Below are 20,527 nucleotides of genomic sequence, written 5' to 3'. Positions count from 1 at the left end.
CTCTTTGCCACATGGCATGAAAGATACTGGTATATAAACTCTGTGAAATTCTTCTTCTTGAGCCCTTAGGAAAACACTGTACATTTCTCCACCCCCTAAAACTTGTTCTTTTGACTAGGCTGGCTTCAAAGCACTAGAATTCCAGTTGGGCTACCACACCCAGCTGTCTACCCTATTATTATTACTCCTTTATCTCTTGGAGGAGATAAAAAGCTAACAATCGAAGTAGCCTGATTAAAACAATTCTCTGATCTCATCCTTCTAAAACATAGCCTTTTGGGATAAGAGTGTTTTTCTTCTGCTTTTGTCTACATTCAGGAACATGTTGGTCAACATCTCTGGAATCGTTAGTTTCTAGATCTTAATGCTGTATTTCTTCTCAAACTCTTATTTGAGGAGATATCTTAAAAATAATCTCTTTCACAGCCATGAAGTCAACTGTCCAGGGCTTTTGCTACTATCTTCATTTTACTAATACCATGGCCTGTTAAGGTCATTTAAACATACTTCTAGGAGGGAAATCAAGGAAACTGGCGATGTATCTGTACTGCTGTGACAGAGTATAGGAGAAAGTGTTGACCAGAGAGAGTCACCTCAATTACCTCCCATAATCCTTTCTACTTCCTCTACATATCAGATTGCTAAACATATAAGGATTAAATCATACTTTATATATGAAGTTTTGTATTTGCTACAAAATGTAGTCTAAATTTTAAATCTAATTATTGCTCAATATAAAGTCTTGATTCAATTCTGTTACCTGAAAGCAAATTTCTGCTGGAAAAAAAAATGTCTGCCTGAATGAAGCATGTTTTCATGACATTTAACAAGTGTGGTACATTTATAAATTTATATGGGAATTGTATACGTCTCTTCTACTGTTCAAGGGAGACTGCTTCTGTGTCCATAGATTAACACTGGTAATCTTGTAAAATCCTGTTTTGATTTTTCACACTGTAATGGCAGCCTAGATTCAGAGATATTGTTACAAGGAAAGACTCAACGAGCACTGATAACTAATTGGATAAGGGGAGCCAAGACAAAACTGAGGGCACAGACTTGACACACAGGGGAAGGAAATGATAAGAAGGAACAGAGAGGACACAGCCGCATGTCCTGCTGCAGCTAATCGGAGCTGAGAAATGGCTGCCTCCCCTTTGTCTCTCAGACAATGCTGTCACTTTCCAGTTCATCTTACATCTGGCTCATGAGGGAATTTTAGCTTCAACTAAATTCACAATCTTTTCTTGGAAGGATGTTCTCGTGGCAATTGCAACCGCTTGCTAACTGTGGAAAATATAGGCCTTTCCTAACTTATAAGCATGTTTCCCATTCATGTGGATACATCCATACATCCATTTGCCATTTCCAATCAGTGGATGGGAGAAAACATAAATACAAATAGATAGATAGATAGATAGATAGATAGATAGATAGATAGATAGATAGATAGATAGATAGATAGGAAACAACTTTCTGCAGAAATTAACAGTTCCAGGCTGCTCATCTAACCTCAAAAGGGACTTGAGCTCCTGAGAGTGAGCCACACTACTATGTGGAAAACTAGGATTTCTCCGGATGTTAAGGTCATTGAAAGTTCAGGATAGTTTTTTGTTTGTTTGTTTGTTTTTTAAAAAAGATGGTCTAGCCCATAGTTTGGCTAGTAATAAACTTGGTCTAGTCCTCCTCTATAATTAAATTTTTGTTATTTTTTTTGAAAATGTAAAAAAAACAGGATGAGTCTGTTTTTGTGGTAATCCTTTGATGAGTTTCTAAAGAAATATTTTGAGGTTTTGAGGTTTTGTTCCCCTCCTTGGATAATGTGGACGATGAAGTGGAACACTGAGAACTTATGACTACGGATTGTGTGGTGTTTTGAAATGGGAAATTATATTTTTCTTTTGGCCCAAGGGTTGGGTTTTAGGAAGCCATTAAAGAATGTTGCTTTAAAGTGATGACCTTAGCACTAGGAAAATGGGTCATGCCCGGGGAGTGCCACTCAAGGACTATAAGATGTTGTGCAAATTTCTGAGGAGTCTGTCCTGTACTTAGAATCACAAACAGAGGTCAGCAGTTCTCACAGAGTTCTGCTTCCAGCTTTCCTTGCACTGTATTTAAGAGCCAGGAGAGGGGTGGGTATGAAACTATCAAGTAAACTTTGGCTTAGCGAGGGGGGAGGAAGCCTGGCAAACTTGAGTTTTCTACGCAGTAGCTATTTTATTATAAAGGAATCATCTAACTTGTGTGCACCTTAATCATCAGAGTGAGAGAACTCAATAACCACGATACTCATGCCTAGGAGCTTTAGAAAATGAAATGAGTTAACACAGCAAATATTACCCCTGTTTTATAGACACACATTTTCATTGTGGCTTTTTAATGAAAATGCAGTACATAATTAGAACTTCATCTGTTGTATGCAGCATGTTTTTTCACTTACTTATTTTAAGACAAAGTTCTAGTTGATAAAAAAAAAATTTAGAACTTTAAGACCAACTATTTGATATTGGCAAGTATCTAAATGAGACTTTGCCTGTCTTTGAATTACCCACAAAGTTTTCCTTGCATCTAGTGTGTTCCACCCATCTTAGAAGCAACTGGGTTGAAAGTCTGTTAGCATTAAAATGACTTTCTTTGAAGCTATTGTGAGGAGTAGCAGTCTAGGCTGGGATGTAAAGCCCTTTGTCACCTTGGTCAAGTTGTGACTGTCTGGGTTGTGAGGTTCAAGGGTCTATTGACTGGATGGAGAAATTAATTATAATTACAATAAGGCGTTCTTAGTTATGAATTCTGTGGAAATGTGGCATATGGATTTCGTAGAGTTTATGAAATATGAAAACCCATCAATCAACTTTTCGTTTGAATAAAGATACTATATTTTCACCTTTCAAATCAGAGACCTAGGCACCACCCTAGCTGAGGAAAGTGCTAATGAAAGTGAATGGTAAGAAGGCATCAGCATTACAAAGAAGGCTGACAGAGGGAGACAAGGAAGGGAGACTTTGAACAGAAAAGAACACACAAGCAGGCAGTTGGCTCTAAGGAAAAAAAAATCACTGAATATTAAATTATTCCAGTGACCTAGTCTTAATTTCTAATAGGAAGCTGCATGGTCAGGGTGGACCAGCTAAATATATAAGGTTGAAATGGAAATCAACTTCCCTACCAGCCAGCATCTAGGCTGTTCTTTGTCCACCTTGGCCATGACTTTCACCTTTAAAAGACTGGAACAAGAGAGGCCTAAGGATATAGAAGCAAAGCTCTCACATCATCACCAACACCAACAAAGGGAAAAAAAACAAATGAGCTTGGGAATTAGAGCTTCACTCATTTATGATCTCTGCCTTTCTAAGGTGGATAAAGGGAAGGTGATTTTCAAAGCACTTTTCAGCTCTCTTTCTTCCTTCCTTTTTCTTCCTTTAAGTATAAAAGATGTTAGTATATCTCGCCAGCGCTAGGTATTTATTCTTTCCTGAGTTTACTGCTCTCAGCATTCTGACAAGCTCCAAAAATAATGACCTGTGCCGTGTGTTGTTAAATGTTCAGTCAGACAGATAGATACAGATGGATGAGTGCTACGCTGCACAAAGGCAAGTCAGCATTATTTAATCAATGTTTGTTTGATCCGTGTAAAACAAGTATAAATGTAAGCTGCGTCCCATCTGTCCTATCATCCATGTGAAGCCAACCTCGTTTTTAAAACTTGATTTCTTATGTAATTGTCCCAGAGTGACACCGGATGATAAGTTGGGAGGGAAGGATGGCCATGCTTAGATGTGTCCTGGCTAAGACGCCTTCCTTTTGCATTCTGGACAGTCAGGCAGCCTTGTGTCATAGGACCTACCAACTGGTAGTTAGTTTGATTCCCTCGTCTAGGTTTGAATGTAAATGTCTCAGTTGCTCACACAGGTTTAACTAGGTTACTAAGCAACAGTTAGCACACTTCTTGTCAGTGAAGACCTTCAGCAGTCAGACTTACTTTCCTTCCATTTTGTCATCTGCCAAACTGGGAAGGAAGAGAAAGAGGGGGGTGGCAGGGAGAGAGAAACAGAGAGATAGAGAGAAAGAGAGAGGAACGAGTGAGCTGTCTCCTAACGGTTAAGAAAATTAAGTTATATTGGTTCTGAAACATAACGCCCTGGTATCCATTACAATTCTCCAGTTAGCTCCAGATTTTCTTCTCATAGGATATAGTTTCCTATTGGATGCAGCTTGTTCTTCCACTATTTAACTTTTTTAAAAACTTTTTAATTAAGCAATTAAGCCTGAATGTAATTTTGAAATCATAGTTGAGCTACCTACAAAACTCATCTTATATCCTCCACACAGTATTTAGTGTAGATTGCTTTTGCTTGAACTAAGACATTACACAAATAATGTTGAAAATTAGAAAATATGAGAAAAAAATCCTAAGGGATAAAAGGAGGTAAACATTGTAAACACACTGATACATGGAAACAATATAATAGTCAAGAAAAAAACAATTCAATCCTTCCTTCTGTGACATCACAAGTTATTTTGTCACTGTGATGGTGTTCACTAGCGTCTATTCCTCACTGTCATCCTTTGGATTGTACACATTGCCCTGACATTGGCTGTGGTATGTTATAAGGAAACAGGTAAAATCAGAAGTGTTCATTAAGACCGGAGCACATGGGTAGAGAGTGAAAAGCAGGGCATGCGCGCAACAAGCCGGGAAAAGGCCAGTCATCCGCAAGTGTGTGCATGGGTCCAGTCAGGAAAGACAAGGCAGGAGTACTCTAGGCAAATTCTGTTCACAGCACCAGAAGGAATATTGACCTAAAATAACTTGTAAACCCCAGCAGTGGAGAAAGAAATGGAAAAGTAAGAGTTCCCCGCTGCTCCAATATTAACAGAACTTCTGTGTTGATGCTTTTCATTTGTGTCAATGTTAGTGCTAGTTAATGACTCTCACGATATTGGCCAGTGTGCACTGTGCAGGTTATGTTAGTGTTTGGCTTCACAGATAAAATCATCTTTATGAAGTGTGGCTTTGGAATTTCTTTTTAAATCGTGGCTATTCCTGTGATAAATGCCTTGATAAATGCCTTTTTAATTTTTCAGTACTGATGTTGTGTGCACTGGTTTGTTGGTTTTCTTACAGTCAATTGACCCTGGCCAGCAGTTCACATGGGAACACTCAAACTTGGAAGTAAACAAACCAAAGAACAGATATGCAAATGTCATTGCATACGATCACTCCCGGGTTCTCTTATCAGCAATAGAAGGTAAGAAAATGCATACATTATTCAAATTGTTGTTTTCTCGATTTAAGTATTTGCATGAGAATGTAGTATTGACTGGACTGGCAGCCATCTATGAAAACATTGTCTACAACCCAGGCTCAATGTATTCGCACCTTTACTTTCTTACATAAATGAATCACTCACAAGAAAAGTTTGTCTCTGCTACAATCACAGACGCATCCCTCCATGAAGACTTGATCATTTACTGATGTTTCTATGTGGGGAGCAATGCCCATCTTACCTATGGTTGTTGATAGTTATGAGCAAACTGGCAATTTTACAAAGGGACCTGTGCACTAGTTATGTATTTTAAAATTAAGAACAGGGGCTGTCTGTACATAAATCTGGATATGCTTACCGCGACAGCTTAAACTTAGGAGTCAATATTGTGCTGATTAACAGAAAGGAAGCACCTTGGGACTGTGCAGGCCATCGAATCCATGAACTGCTTTTTAATCTTCCTCTCGCAGTCAGAAGTGCATTCCAGAGGGGATGATGGATAGAGAAGGTTGGGGAAGGCTGCTCCTCAGCAGCCCCAGGAGGGTGGGGCCCGCTTCCCTCCTCCCAGTAATCAGTCCCTGCATGTACCATACTAAAAACATTTGGAGTTCATTCCTGACCATCAGAATTTCAGTAGTCCTTTAGTCTATAGGAGAACACTAGATTGAAAGGCTACCTAATCCTTTCACGTGTCATAACAGGCAACCTCAGCCATCACCTGCCTGTCACCTACAACATTGGTTAGCAGTGGCACTCAAAGGTTCTCTGTTTAATCTCTTGCAGTTGCTTCAGAAATCATTGAATAGTATTGGCTTCTGGTTAATCCTTTCAGGAATTTGCAGTGCAAACAGTCACATCTATCTACAGTGATTCAAATCCTTGTTTTGTTTTTTGTTTTTGTTGTTTTTGTTTTTTCTCTTTTTTCTGAAAGAAACAAAAAAACAAAAAAACAAAAAGCTATGGTAGTCACCACTTTACCTCATAGCTCTTAGCTTGAAAGCTCTCTTGGGACTAGACAATTGGTTTAGCAGGCAAAGCCCTATACCAAGGACCTGAGTTCAATCCCAGGATTCACACAGTAGAAGGATGCAAGTTGACTTCTGACCTCCACATCAACACTATGGCATTTGCCTACACACGCACACACACAAATAAAATATGAATTGAAATTGTTAAAGTACTCTTGGTGAACATAAAATACAACAATATATTAATTTGTAGACTTGGAAGTAAAATACATCGTTCTGTTCTTTGACTAAGCTTAAAACTGTAACCAGGTTTGGCTCAAATTGGCCTTATGTGGTATTGCTGAACCATAAAGTTCTATCGCATTAGTTTTGATGTTGGAATGTATGATAATGTCTCTTACTAGTGGCCAAATACAGTAATGTTTAAATGTAAAACTTCTGCCATCCTGAAAGCATTAATTAACTACTAAGTATCACCTGTACCAGCTGAGGCAGGTTCAGGCCACATTTCTCACTAATTCTTGCTGAGACTTGAGAAATTCAAGTTGATGTTTGTGCATGGCTGAACATAGGCTTCTCATTTTAGCTCTACAAGTCCGTTTTAAATAGAAAAGAAGCAAATAGTACTTTCTTATCTATAAAATCTATAGTAAATTATGAGCAAGACTAAATCAGAAATAAGTCTTTCTTTAACTAGCCAAGTAATAGTTAGTTAGATAGATAGATAGATAGACAGACAGACAGACAGACAGACAGACAGGGATAAAACAGGACACCCTAGAGAGCCTCCTGTCAGCCTTTTCTGTCTTTAGTAGGATTTCCATGTGCTTTTGCCACATTGCCATAATTTTTCTTAACTTATTATTGTTCACATTATAACAAGAAAGGTTATTGAGATGGGGTGGGGTAGGGTGCAACTCATGTGCATTTATTATGACAGAAACTGCTGTCCATTTTATTCTTAGACCATTTTTACAGTGTAGAAACAAAGGTATTTGACTCAGACTAAAACCTACCTTTTTATAACGCTATGCCCACAGATATACCCTAAATCTAGATCTGACCTAGAAACCAAAAATCTCTTAATGTTCTGTTATGCAAAAGGTTAGAAGAATGTAATTGAAATCTGTGGGCTAGAGAGCTGAAATCTGGATTATGACTATGAACAGCATTTTATTATTGACCAAGTCCCCCTAACCTGGAAGTACTCCAGACAACAGTCATTTAATCTGTGTCAGTCTTAGACTGGAGAGTGCTGTGCACAGGAACTGCATAGGAAGCCACTAACTGAGTGGCATGCAGCTTGGACAGCCCTGATTCCGATGAAAATGGGAACTGACATTAGCCCTGTTTATAAAAGCTAATATGACCTACCTCTGTCTGCTAACTGTAGTGGTGGTGGGTAGGGGTTCTGTTCAGGATAGCTTTGCAATCCATTTCCTTGTGGTGTTAGCTGCTCTTTTCATAATACTTTACAGAATATCTGACAGACATTAGAGAAAAAATAGAAATCAACACAGTGACTTACACTGTCTTTATCTTGCTTAATACTATAATTATTTATCCTCCTTCCATTGATAATATGAAAAGGATAAAAGCTGAAATTCTATGTAGCTTCATCCTGCTTCCTGAGCTGCTTGGAAACAGTGATATTAACTTGTACTGAGAAAACCCAGAACAAATCCAAACAGTCGAAATGCAAATGGTTGTCAATTGTTGCACATCTGGGCAAATCTAGGTGGAGAAACACAGGTGAATTTTTGACAAGGCATGTGCCTAGATAATAACTGATTATTATCTACACTGTTATCCTGAAAAGGCAATTATCACCTGAATTTACAGATGGTAAATGGAAATATTAATAATGTAAATATTGGGTTGAACGCTGGCTCAGTGAGTAATGTGCTTGCCACACAAGCGTGAGGATTTGAGTATTAATCCCTAGAACTGATATAAAGTCAGGCCTACCAGTTCATGTCTGTAATCTCAAAAGTTCCTGTGGCAACACAGGAGGCAGAGACAGGAGATTCTGCAGGAATTCATGGTAGGCTGGCATATGCAGTGTACTCACAAACAAGAGACCCTGTCCGACAAGGACATTTACAGAGAGACACAGACATGCCTGCACTTTCACACATCACACTCATAGACATAACAGCATAGCATACACAAATAGTACACTTTTTTTTACAAGGAACAGAGGTTTTTTTTACTGCTAAAAGATGTAACAAAGCCAAAAGCCAAAATGCTAACTTCATGTCAGCCAAACTTGAAGCTGCCCTTACCCCAACACCCATGTGGGGTCACGCTACTTTTGTGGTTGTGGTGATTGTAACTGTTCGCACAGGGTCTTATTTATCATCAGTTTGGTTTTGGCTGAAATGACTGCCGAGGAATTTTGAAACATTTAAGAAGAAGCGTGAGAGCTAAAGTTTTTCAGTTTTATTTTTTAAACTCCATGCAAAAGAAATTTTTTTCCAAACAACAAACAGCGCATGGATATGGGTTTAGTAATTTTCTTAATAATTCCTTTTAAGATAGATTGGGAAGAACTCTGAATAAGGGCATGAGATGAGGTTGGAACGTAAGTCCCAGTTTATAAAGCTACATGACCTTATCATGCCACTTAGCACAATCAACAGGGAGTGTTTGGAAAAAACAGGAACTCTTGCTAATGTGATGCACACAGTGAGTCCACCTGAAACAAAGAATACCCCCCCTACACACACACACACACACACACACACACACACACACACACACACACTCTATTTCCATGCTCATTTGGGGGAGTTCCTTTGTGGGGGTTACCAAGTCAGATCATAGTGATTCATTTTGTTTCTTATGGACGGACCATATATTTAAAGTTTTAAAGCAAATATTTATATTCACTCCCTTTCATAAGTACCATCTTTAACTAGCCCATAAATGAATCTCAAAACTTCCTAGACTCTTCTTGTTTCTTCAAAAGGTCACTGGAGGAGGACCTTGGTTTCCTTGACCGTGTAGTTTTTCTGTTATGCACACCTTCTTCCTCAAATCCATAGAAGGAATAACGGAATCACTATAAGATCCTTACCGGGCCCGGCACCAATAAAATACCCAATAAATACTAGATTCTACCATCATTACTGCTATGCATTTTATACTGTTGTACGCACGTTCTTTTTCACTAAGAATTTTTTTATATGATCTATGGAAAACTTAACAATATCCAAATGAGAAAGCTGCATGTATTTGGAGTAGTTTATAAAGAAAAAGAAAATATTAGCTCGTGATAAATGAAAACCAGACCTGTAATAAAATTACAGATTTCAACAAGGGGAAAAATGTTTCCTTTAAATGGAGGTACAGAATATATCATCTGGTGTTAGATTTGCATAATAAGAGCAGTTAAAAATCCTAGTATAAATAATGCGGATGACAGATGATGTGACAACAATGTGATTATTTGTGAGATGGAAACTTAACAGCTTTAAAATGAATGAGCAGCTCACAAAGTCAGCACTCCTGAGATAAATCTAAGAGCAGTTGATGGAAACCAGAAATAACAAGGTGGTTTTCAGTAACAGTGATTTTTTTCCCCCTCGCCCTTATGAGATAGATACATTGCTTCAGTCCTAGTGAGGTCTCACTTCTGTAGTTACTCCTGTACCAAGTCACTCAACACTACTGTCCACACACATTTGAGGGTTTGCCAACTTTATATCATGCCGCTATTGTGAAACAGGGTCTGTTTTTTCAGGCCTTATATAGAAAATTGATGCCTCTTCAATAAGTAAGATCATGTCACTATTTTTATTCCATATATTTTTATTTTTTTTCATATACGATATCTTTATTTCATTCTTTGCCTCTCAGTGGCCACCCCGTTCCTTCCCATGGTCCTCCCCACCAATCCATAGATTGTTTCTCTGCCGCTTCCCCCTCCCTGCCTCCAAATACAAAACAAGAAAACAAAACCAAAAATGCTTTTGTCTAGCCATAAGGAATGGAAATGCACAAGAAGTAGCTAAAATGAGCAGCCCGAGGAAGAGAGAGGGGAAGGAGAATCCTAGCAAGCTAACTGCTTCCTAGGCGTGTGTGACAGCAGCTGTGGGTCCTGGCAGAGAACAGTTCTTCCCTTTGCTGGAGGCTCAAATGAATGAAGATTAGCTAGGAGGAATGACAGACAGAAGGCTGGCATATGTTCTTTATCACCTTTCCCTGCCTCTCCCCAACCCCGGGGAATAATCTGTGAGCCCCTTCTGTAGGGTTTACTTAGCACTTAAGTTCTATTTAAAAGACAATAGAAGCTGATGGAAAGATGGCTCCATGAATAAGAGTATATACTGCTCTTGCAGAAGACCTGAGTTTGGTTCCCAGTACCCATGTGGAGGGGCTCACAGCTCTCTGCCTGCAACTCTAGATCCAGGGAATCTGAAGTCCCTGGTTTCATAGGGTACTCATGTGCAGATAATAAGTGAATTAAATTAAAACAGAACACATTTTATTAGACTATGTACTTCATTTTTCTAGAAACCCATTTTCGTGAGTTCCATCCAATTATTTGTTGGGTTGAGCTCATTTGTCTTACAGTGCCCACAGCATCAATCACTGATGGAAGCAGACAGCACGATTCCTGTACCACTTCCAGGCTTTCGGTTTTCATGTTAATTATGTACAAAAGTGACACAGTGTAATCCTTTCTTTTATTTATTTTTTTAAATACATAAGACTATTTTTTTCCTTTGAGCAGCAGTAAAGAAACATAGCTTAATTTGTCCCAAGGAGCAGGCAAGGTGGGATTTTCAGCCTTAGAAACCTACAGCAATTTCCCAACTTCTGACTTATTAAAATCCATCTAATTACAGCTGTTTGGATGGCATTTTCCCTGCATGGGCTGAACCACTGGTGTAGAGATGTGCTGTTACCCACTTTCTATTTTAGCTGGCAACACAGAGAAGAGAAGATGTATCTTTTAAGTGATGGTTGCTAGTGATATTGGCTTGCTTTGTATAGCGCTTTACTGAGTAAGCCAATATTGAGTCAGAAAGCCCTGGAAATGAGTTTGCTCTCTGTCTGCAGTATCTTATTTCATTATGTGATGTTTGTTATTTTACTGTATACTGAGGCACACTATGTTAATAAATCCACACCTCATTATTCCGAGGAGATAGGGAGGCGTGTCTCCTGTGATGTTTCTGATATTAGAATTTAGGCATGGTACACATATTTCTGCTGTCACTAAAAAGAATTTTATTTCTCTATTAATTATTTTTAGTACAGAGTTTGAAAGGAGGATCCAGAGTCAGAATTACTTTTTATCAGTAGATAAAAGGAGATAGGTTTATTTCATTTACTTATTGCCCTTGATTATAATATCCATGTGGCATTTTAGAAATTGCACGTGCATTTCTTTCACTGGACTCATAAACAGTGTTGGCTTGATGGTGTCATAACAATAATGTTCATATATTATCGATGGAAATTGATGATCTGAGTGATTTTTTTTTTAAATCATGTGGCTCCTACAGGCTAACCACACTAGGTTCTGATTATCTCATTACTAGATGAAACTTTTCAATAATTGCTTCCTTATGAACCTAAGTCATAGCTGCCAAGCTATGTGACCCAAGAGCTGCTCTTCCCCTCCTGGGAAAAGTGCTCACTAACAATAAATAAGTTTCTTCTAGCCAAGAGACTGAGTTTCCTCTCAGCCTGTGGTTACTCTTGCTGCTGTGTACTTGAACTCAGACAGACTGGCTAGCTCCCTTTCTGGGGCCAGTTGCAAAGCTCTCGTACAAAGCGCAGAAGGTCAGACAACAGAGCAAAGAGCACCGTGAGGAAGAGACCCTGCTTTCCAGGCCTTGTGCATGTGATTCATTCTCCCATCAGCTCTAAGGTGACACAGTGGCCACCCAGCAAAGAATGCTTCTGAAAACAAATTGTGAACTTTGCAAAATTAATGAGAATTCACATTGCAGCTACATCAGGAAATCCAGAGATCCTGCCACTTTGGAAGGGAATATTTGATCTCTGGTGTTTTGCAAGGAAAAATCCTTCACTTTAGCAGTTCTGATGTAGCAAGTAGTGGTTGCCATGGCACAAGAGAAAGGAGAGAATACTGCATGTGGGGAAACTAAAGCAAAGTATTGTAACTTACTGTTTGCTTCCATATTTCTGGTTTAAATGTTGTCAGCAAAGTAAACTTTTCATATATTCTATCTGGTAGAAATTTCAGTCTAGGACTTAATCACTAATTCAGTGTTTGGGGATTTTGGTTTTGTATGTATTGGAGAGAAGATGAGACTCTCTCTCTCTCTCTCTCTCTCTCTCTCTCTCTCTCTGATAAATGGTACAAAAATGGAATAAACTAGTTTGCTTAAGTGTAATTTGTTTTCACATAAGCTTTACTTCTTAAAGAATTGTGGAATGTAAAGAGCTGAGTGTTTCAGGTTTTGAGACTTCTCTAGGTGGTGGAATATTGAAAGCTCTTCTAGCTGTCTTGCTCCCGCTCCACTTCTGCCAGGAGCAATTTGTGTGCCTTAGTCAAGAGGGACAGCATCTCCCCTCCATGTCTCTTATCCAATCTGCTCTTATCCACTCTTATCCACTCTTATCCAATCTTATCCAATCTGCTGGAGGAGAACTGCCTCCCTCCCACACTCCACCGCCATTGTTTTTCTTTACAGTGTTTTGGTTTTGAGACTTAGCAGCTTCTAGTGGGACTCTTCTTCAGTGTCTGCCCCATTCAGTATGTCTCAGCATGCTAGAAGCAGTGGGAGTCAGCTTGCAAGTGCATTAGAGTGTATCACTACTAATCTAAGGGACTAAGCGATTCTGTGTATCTTTAAAATAACTTTGTAGAAATGGATGAATCCAAGAAAGCTAAGAATACCATAGAGATATCATATGGTAGAGTTCAGAAGAATCTGTGGAAATCAATTTGTCCAGTGCACCTAGGTTTAACAGATAAGCTGTCACACGCAGGTCTCGATAGGGTGAATGATTGGCTGAATCGTTCCTGATGAAGTTCCCTCAGTACTGAGTAAGTGTTTAGTACTGTCCCAAGATTCTAAAGTACACATAGGATTTTGCCTTAATGATGTGGTACAAAAGTGTGAACACTCCTCTCATGGTGGCTTAATTCTGTATTGACAAAATAATTCATGTACTGCTTTTTCATACAACTTCAGCTCGTGAAAGGCTAATTACTGACCATTCGTAATTACCAGCACTCTTTAAACATGGGCAAACCTTTTCAAGTTAAATTATCTTCTGATCAAAAAAAATTATAATCCACTGGAAACTGAATGGGTTTTGTTGTCGTCTGGGCCTGTAGCCTAATTACTCCTGCTCAAATTAGTAGGGAAGAAAGATTTTATTTCAACCCAGCCATAACAAAATAGCTCAGGTGAGATAATCCTTGACATTGCAGTATATTTTCAAGGTTATACATCATTTCTAAGTCACTAATTGCTTGGCTCAATATTCTGTCAAACCACATCGCTTCTTTCTTCTTCTGTTAATATTCAAGCATATGCAAAAACAATGTCATGAAGCACTGTCCTTTTACTCTTAGGGGATACCCTACTGTCATTAGACTTGGTCTCACAACTAACTCTCCAAAGCTTTGGAGATCTACAATAAAACAGAAGCTGGGTGTAGTTGAGCACATGCCTCTAATGCTAGCGCTAGGGAGGCAACAGCAGGCAGACCTCCATGCGTTGTAGCTAATCTGGTCTATATAGCAAGTTCAAGAGTAACCTTTGCTATATAGTGAGACCTTGTCTCAATTAAAAAAAAAAAAAAAAAAAAAAAGAAGTGGTGAGCATCCAGAGTCCATGCTAAACTTTGGTATTTCAACCTTGACCTGTAACTAGAAAATATGAACAAATAAATTGAGAAGCTAAAAATTGCCTCCTTCTGCTTGAGCAGGTACTTTCTCGGCTGTTGTACCTAAAGAACACAATAGTATAGCTCTGTCAGACATTTTCTTCCCTATCTTATTGATTTTACTATTATATTTTATGTATTTGGGTATTTTCCTATGCATTCGTGCCTGATGCCCTCAGAGGGCACGATAGGGAAGGGGTCAGATTCCCTAGAACAGGAGCTGCAAGTAGTTTTGAGTTGCCATGCGGTCCTGGAAATTGAACCAGGTCCTCGGGAAGCATAGCTAGCTCTTAACCACTGAGCTCTCTTCAGCCCTACCTCCTTATTTTAAAGGCTTGGGTTTACATCTCTAGGGATATTGAACTCAGAGTATACAGGCTTAATCCTGGGCGTGAATAACAAGCAACCAACGTGCCACTAGAAGGAATCTAGTCATTGATGAGATTGGACTATGGGGACATAGTATATAGCTGAGATCTAGGCTGAGGGTTTCCATGCATCTGACCAAAGTGAAATAGTCAGTTGGTACTGTAACTGTTTACACAATTGACTATTGCTAATTAAAGAACATACATAGATCAATATAGAAGAAAACCTAAAATTCTACTTATTTTATAAAATGCACTAAGGCAATAGGGAGAAAAAAGAATGTTTCTGAGCTAAGCTCGTCATGAACACACTATAATTAGAAATAACCAATTGTTAGCCAGCTGTGGTGGTGGCACAAACCTTCAGTCCCAGAGGAAGAAGATGCATCTCTGTGATATCAAGGCCAGCCAGGGCTACAAAATAAGGTCTTCTTTTAAGGAAATCAAATAATAAATAAATAAAAATTGATTGCAAGGCCAATAGCTTGTATTTCCAAAATTCTGTCCTGTTGTTGAAGACTAGCACATGGCAAAAAACTCAGGGTCAGGGCATGTTAACAAATCCTTTCTATACCATAGACAAACAGAAAGTAAACATGCAACCACCCAAAGACAAGCACTAATTTTAAACTACTGAAAGGTCTTCCTGAGTCCATGTAAATAAACAATGAAGCAATTTTCTAATTTGTCCTAACTCCCTCTTCTTTCATTCCTGCATTTTAAGTTAGATTTTGATCTCTAGAGTCGCCAGAGCAAAGTTTGTTCTCACACAGTTGGAGTTCTAGTGCACTCTGATGAGTGCTTTTATTATTATTATTATTTATTACATTTATATTTTTACAGTCCAGTTGTACTTCCCTCTGAATCCACCCTCCCACAGTTCTTCATCCCATTCCTTCTCCCCGCTGTCTCCAAGAAGATGTCCCCACCCCATGCCAGGCGTCTCTCCTTCCTGGGGGTCTCAAGTCTGTTGATCATTAGGTGGGTGCTTCTTCTCTCACTGAGGCCAGACCAGGCAGTCCTCCACTGTAGATGTGTCAGGGTCCTCATACTACCTGGTTGGTGGGTTGGTGTCTGAGAAGTCTTGGGGGACCAGGTTTGTTGAGACGGCTGCGGGCTTTTGTTTTTGTTTTTTTTGTTTGTTTGTTTTTTAAATAAGGCATTACAGATTAAATGAACTAATAGGCATTCCTTGGAGAAGGTCAACACCCAATAGGAATGAATTCCACAGATCTAGCTTCCCACCAGACACATCCTGATCAATAGTCTCTAAGATGTTTCATGGCATCCAAAATTCTGACAGCCATTAGAGCATATATTTTCCCAAAATTGGTTGGGAAACATTCCTACATATGTCATACCGAAAAACTGGAGTCTCAGTACTTGAAACTGACTGATGTGAAATGTAGCTTTCATCCTCATTTAATAGTTTTAGAAGGACAAGGAATTCCCCCTTCTTGCAGTCTTTTCTCATCCTGTGCACAGCTCATGAAAGGATATTGGATACAGGACATGGTAGATACCAGATCTTCAGGGAATAGCATTCCTTAGATCACCACATTGCAGGGCTGAGAGATCTTGCATGACATAGCACTCTGCCAGGGTGTGTAAAAGGATCCTGTTGACACAGGCATTCTTCTGGGAATCATCTCCTTCTACTGACAATGCCAACGTGGTAGAAGAATATCAGCTTTATTGCCAGGGTGAATACATTAGCTTGATAATCAGCATTCATCGATACTGCATTATTTAATTTTGCTTCTTTCTCTTTCAAAATGTCAGGAGCTAAATTTGTAATGCTTCGGTGTTGAACTCAACCAGTTGGTAATCTTCTGACAGAAATGGTTTATTTTTATCTCTTGGAAGTGCAGTCATTATTCAATAACGGTTCACCTCCTCTAAATTTTACTACTAATTTTTAAAAGATAATTCATGCGGGGCAGTGGTGGCAAACGCCTTTAATCCCAGCACTTGGGAGGCAGAGGCAGGTGGATTTCTGAGTTCAAGGCCAGCCTGGTCTACAGAGTGAGTTCCAGGACAGCCAGGACTACACAGAGAAACCCTGTCTCCAAAAAAAAAAAAAAAAAAAAAAAGATAATTCATTTCATAATGGCTTAGTAAAATTGTGCACTTCCATGTGGCTGTGATCAGAGGGTTGTATTTAGGCTATCCCTTGTATCCACAGGAATTTGGTGTTCAGGAGGATCGGGATCTTTACCAGTCATTAGCTGCCAGAACTCAAACTGTTTCTTGAGTAGCTGAAATAGATGAATAATGCTCCAACCAAGTGCGTGTTTCAGTTTCTGCTGAAAAGACTTTCTACCTAATGGCAGTGGTATCCTATATCCATGTGTTCATCCCAGGGTGCAGTGACTTCCATCTGAGTTTCATTATTCCTCTCTGGAGGATCAGTTATACAACTGGAATCAGAAAAGCAGTCAAAGTAATTGAAACTGGCAATCAGGGAAATATAGCATTTTTAGCTTGGGAGCACATGTTCCAATATAAAGAAAAAAAATTAACTCCAGGGCACATATTTCCCAGGGCCAGAAGGGACCATGCATATGTTCTAGTATTTCCTTACGTAGAATACTGATGCCCTGTGAAGCATTTCTTTCTCTCCAGGGACAGGCAACTCATTATCTCTCTAGGAAACCTACTACTCTTTTGATTCTAATGATTTGAAAATGTATCATTGTAGCAGAGACACCATTCCTCTATCTGTAGTTAACATCCTTCAGAATTGAAGCTGTGTCTGAACACAGTAAATTAAGCCCTCAGATGCTCTCAGGTAACTCTTATCCTCAATTCCCATTTTTCCCCTTTGCTTCTATAGCATGAATTCCTTTTCTATTGAGTAGAATTGATTTTCTTGGTCACTTTGGTCACTGCCCTTGGAGGAAACACAAATTGCCTCTTATCTCTCTTAAGGTATTACCATAACAGAAAGTTAGACATTAAGTCAGAAAGTCATAGAAAAGAACATCTTTCCTCTTTAATAAATATTGGAAGTTGTCAAATTATGCATTATTTTTAATCAAGAATATTGCCAAAGGACATTAAAAGAAATATGGAATTGTGGTCAAATCTGTAATAAGCCAGTTCAGCAAAAACTTAGTGTATCACAACCTGTAATGGATAGTAGTATAAAGGAGCAACCTATGTGTCCTGAATTCTGGTAACTGAGACAAGTATGGATGGACTTTATTTATGGGGAAAAGATAGAGTGTGTTCCAGGAGATATTTGGAAGAGAACATTTTCTACCAATGGAATCAGGCCAGTGCCTAGAGATTAAGAGGTGAGTGGAATGACATGAAATTAGAACAGTGTAGAGCTTTGTAGATAAGCTCTTAGATTTTACTTGAAATTAAATGGAAAGTCAGCATTGGGTTTGCAGAAATCACAGAATTTGAAATTATTTTTTCACCTCGCTGTTCTTCCTGTTGTGACATACTATAACAGATAAAAGTAAAGATGATCTAGTCGGTGTACACTCAGGTTTTACACAGAGGTGGCTCATGTGCTATATCCCTGTGAGCATTAAATGTGAGATACTTCTTTCGAGAGGTTCAGACCCAGGGATAGTAGAGAAATAGCTTATATTTGAATTTGACTTCCTTCACCAACTTGAGTGGCTTAAGACAGGAATTAGTTAACAGCATTCTCAAGATTACTGAATAAATTTATATGATGTATTAGGAGGTGAACTTGCAATGGATTATTTGTTGTTAAAATATTCTTCAGACTTAAGCATTTTTATATTTAGTATTTGTCTGACAATTGAGGGTTGGGCACTGAGAAGTAAAGACTGTAACTAGATTATTTTTTGATCTTTGCAAACTACTTATTACTAATATAAGTGAGCTGAAACCTGTAAGAAACCATGAATTCTATGGGCATCTGTTTTGTTTTATTTTATTTGGTGATTTGATCATATTATGAAGACACAATACCATGAATGTTACATATTTTAACATGATGTCATGGCAGAATGTATTCTTAATCTGGCTTAAAAATCCAAACTAAAATATATTGATTTAAATATGGAGGCTATGGAATAAAGTAGAACCTTGCTGTTAAACCAGATCCAGACTGTTTTCTCTTACAAGTTTTACCTTATGGTTGAACAATACTTCTTGTTTTACAGGAATCCCAGGAAGTGACTATGTGAATGCCAACTACATAGATGGCTATAGGAAACAAAATGCCTATATTGCAACCCAGGGATCTCTTCCTGAAACATTTGGGGACTTTTGGAGAATGATATGGGAGCAACGAAGTGCCACAGTTGTCATGATGACAAAGCTAGAAGAAAGGTCGAGGGTAAGGATAACTGTCGACTTCTTTGAAAATCCTCCTTCCATCATCTTCACATTGTGTATTTCGTTCTACTGAGAAGCCACTTTCCCCCAGGGTAGCACTTTTTAACAGTCAGTCCTTGGAAATGGATGTCAAAAACTTTGATTGAACTATTTTTCAAAACTCTTCGACCCATTCTCTCCATCAAACAAAATTCTACACATCCTTCAGCAAGGTCTAACCAGGCAGAACCCAGCTCACAGATACTATGCTCTGCCCAACATTTTCTCTTTCCTATCAGACACAGAACTAAGCAAGGAAATGCAAATGCCTCAGATCTCATTCCCAAATACATAAGCATGAAAGATCAAGGGAATAACTGTACCAGCTTCCTCAAATCTACCACTCCTACAAGATGTTTACCAATGACGATTGCCTAACTCAACAACACAGAATTTAAAAGACCTTCATCAGGAATTTAAGGAATTTGAAACTCCTTTGGGAAAGTCTGATTATGCTTTCTACTGCCCTTTAACACAACATGTAGGAGCCTGAAATAGGACGTAGAGTTTGATACCAATACCAGCCAGGGCTGCATAAGTAGATCCTATCCCAAAAAACAAACAAAAATAAAACTCGTAAATCTTTTTAAAAAGGAAATTCTCACATGTTACAATAGTCATGGTTGCTAGAGAGAAAATGAAAGTGATATCTGAGGAGATCATTTGTTTAGAGAAAATGAATATTAGCTATGAACAAGAAAGAACCCATGGAGATTTTTACCCATAAGTACTGCCCCCATTTTCACCTTATTTTTTCTAAAAATCTGCATATATGCTCTAAAATTCCTTGAAAAGGGCTCATCGATAAATAATTCAGTTCAACTCAGGATAACCAGAAAATGATTCAGTTTAAAATATGGCTGAAACACAGAGAGAGAGAGAGAGAGAGAGAGAGAGAGAGAGAGAGACAGAGACAGAGACAGAGACAGAGACAGAGACAGAGAAACAGAGAGAGACACAGAGAGACAGAGAGACACACAGAGAGAGAAAGAGAGAGAGAGAGGGAGGGAGAGAGAGAGACATGTGGAGGGCATTTTGCTAATTTTAGCTTTTCCAAAATGAATAGATTTTAATAACAAGTCATTTCTTGTTAAGGTCTAAGAAAAGAGTTTTAGCCACCATATGGGTCCAATATTACAGTCCACTGCACATTAGTTAAATATTGTTGGTTTGGAAATTTAAAACATAGCACAAAGCAGTGTGCCATATTCTCTAATGAGTCTTCAATTTCCATACATTGCTGATGAAATTCAAGTTTTAACCTTAGGAATTTTACAAATAGGTATTTAGATATTGTCACTGAAACATGGGGACATTCATGCTTATGGTGAGACTTCAGGTAAAGGGTCTCTTTCTCTGCCTCCAAGCATACGTAGAGGCTGAACCCCAGTTCCCCATGTAAGAGACAAATGAGATTCTTTATGTGTTCTTCCAAGCTCAGCCGCCTTGAAAGTGAGAATTATGGGGCTGCTTTAGCCAACCCAAAAACTTGTGAGGTCTCTGCAAACACCTGGTTTCATACAAATGGATATAGAAATGTCTATGGCGTTGAAAGCAGTGTTTGTCTTACATGTTACATGCAAAAACCAGTCAGCATATAAATATATTCAAACCCGATGTAGTCCCAACACAGATGATCCTTAAATATATGTGAGTTAATAATTATAACAATATCTAACTCATC

General features: G+C 38.6%; 1 protein-coding gene across 52 annotated transcripts in view; it reads left to right on the top strand.

Moving 5' to 3' along the window:
* The window catches only part of Ptprd (protein tyrosine phosphatase, receptor type, D), a 2,270,506-nt gene that overhangs the window by 2,194,437 nt on the left and 55,542 nt on the right, over positions 1-20,527 (top strand). For 51 of the 52 annotated variants that reach the window (NR_160919.1, NM_001352630.1, NM_001352628.1 and 48 more), the window contains 2 exons: positions 5,126-5,249; positions 18,630-18,805. Coding sequence is in view for 50 of the 52 variants with exons in the window: in NM_001352630.1 (NP_001339559.1) it covers positions 5,126-5,249; positions 18,630-18,805 (300 nt within the window). In the remaining 2 variants the exon portion in view is untranslated. Of the gene's footprint in view, positions 1-5,125; positions 5,250-18,629; positions 18,806-20,527 lie in introns of those variants that run through there. The other variant, XR_003954893.1, reaches the window with a different exon arrangement.

The sequence above is a fragment of the Mus musculus genome, chromosome 4 (genome assembly GCF_000001635.26).
Source record: "Mus musculus strain C57BL/6J chromosome 4, GRCm38.p6 C57BL/6J".
NCBI classification, from domain to species: Eukaryota; Metazoa; Chordata; class Mammalia; order Rodentia; family Muridae; genus Mus; species Mus musculus.
This window is presented reverse-complemented; position numbering and strand designations above follow the sequence as displayed.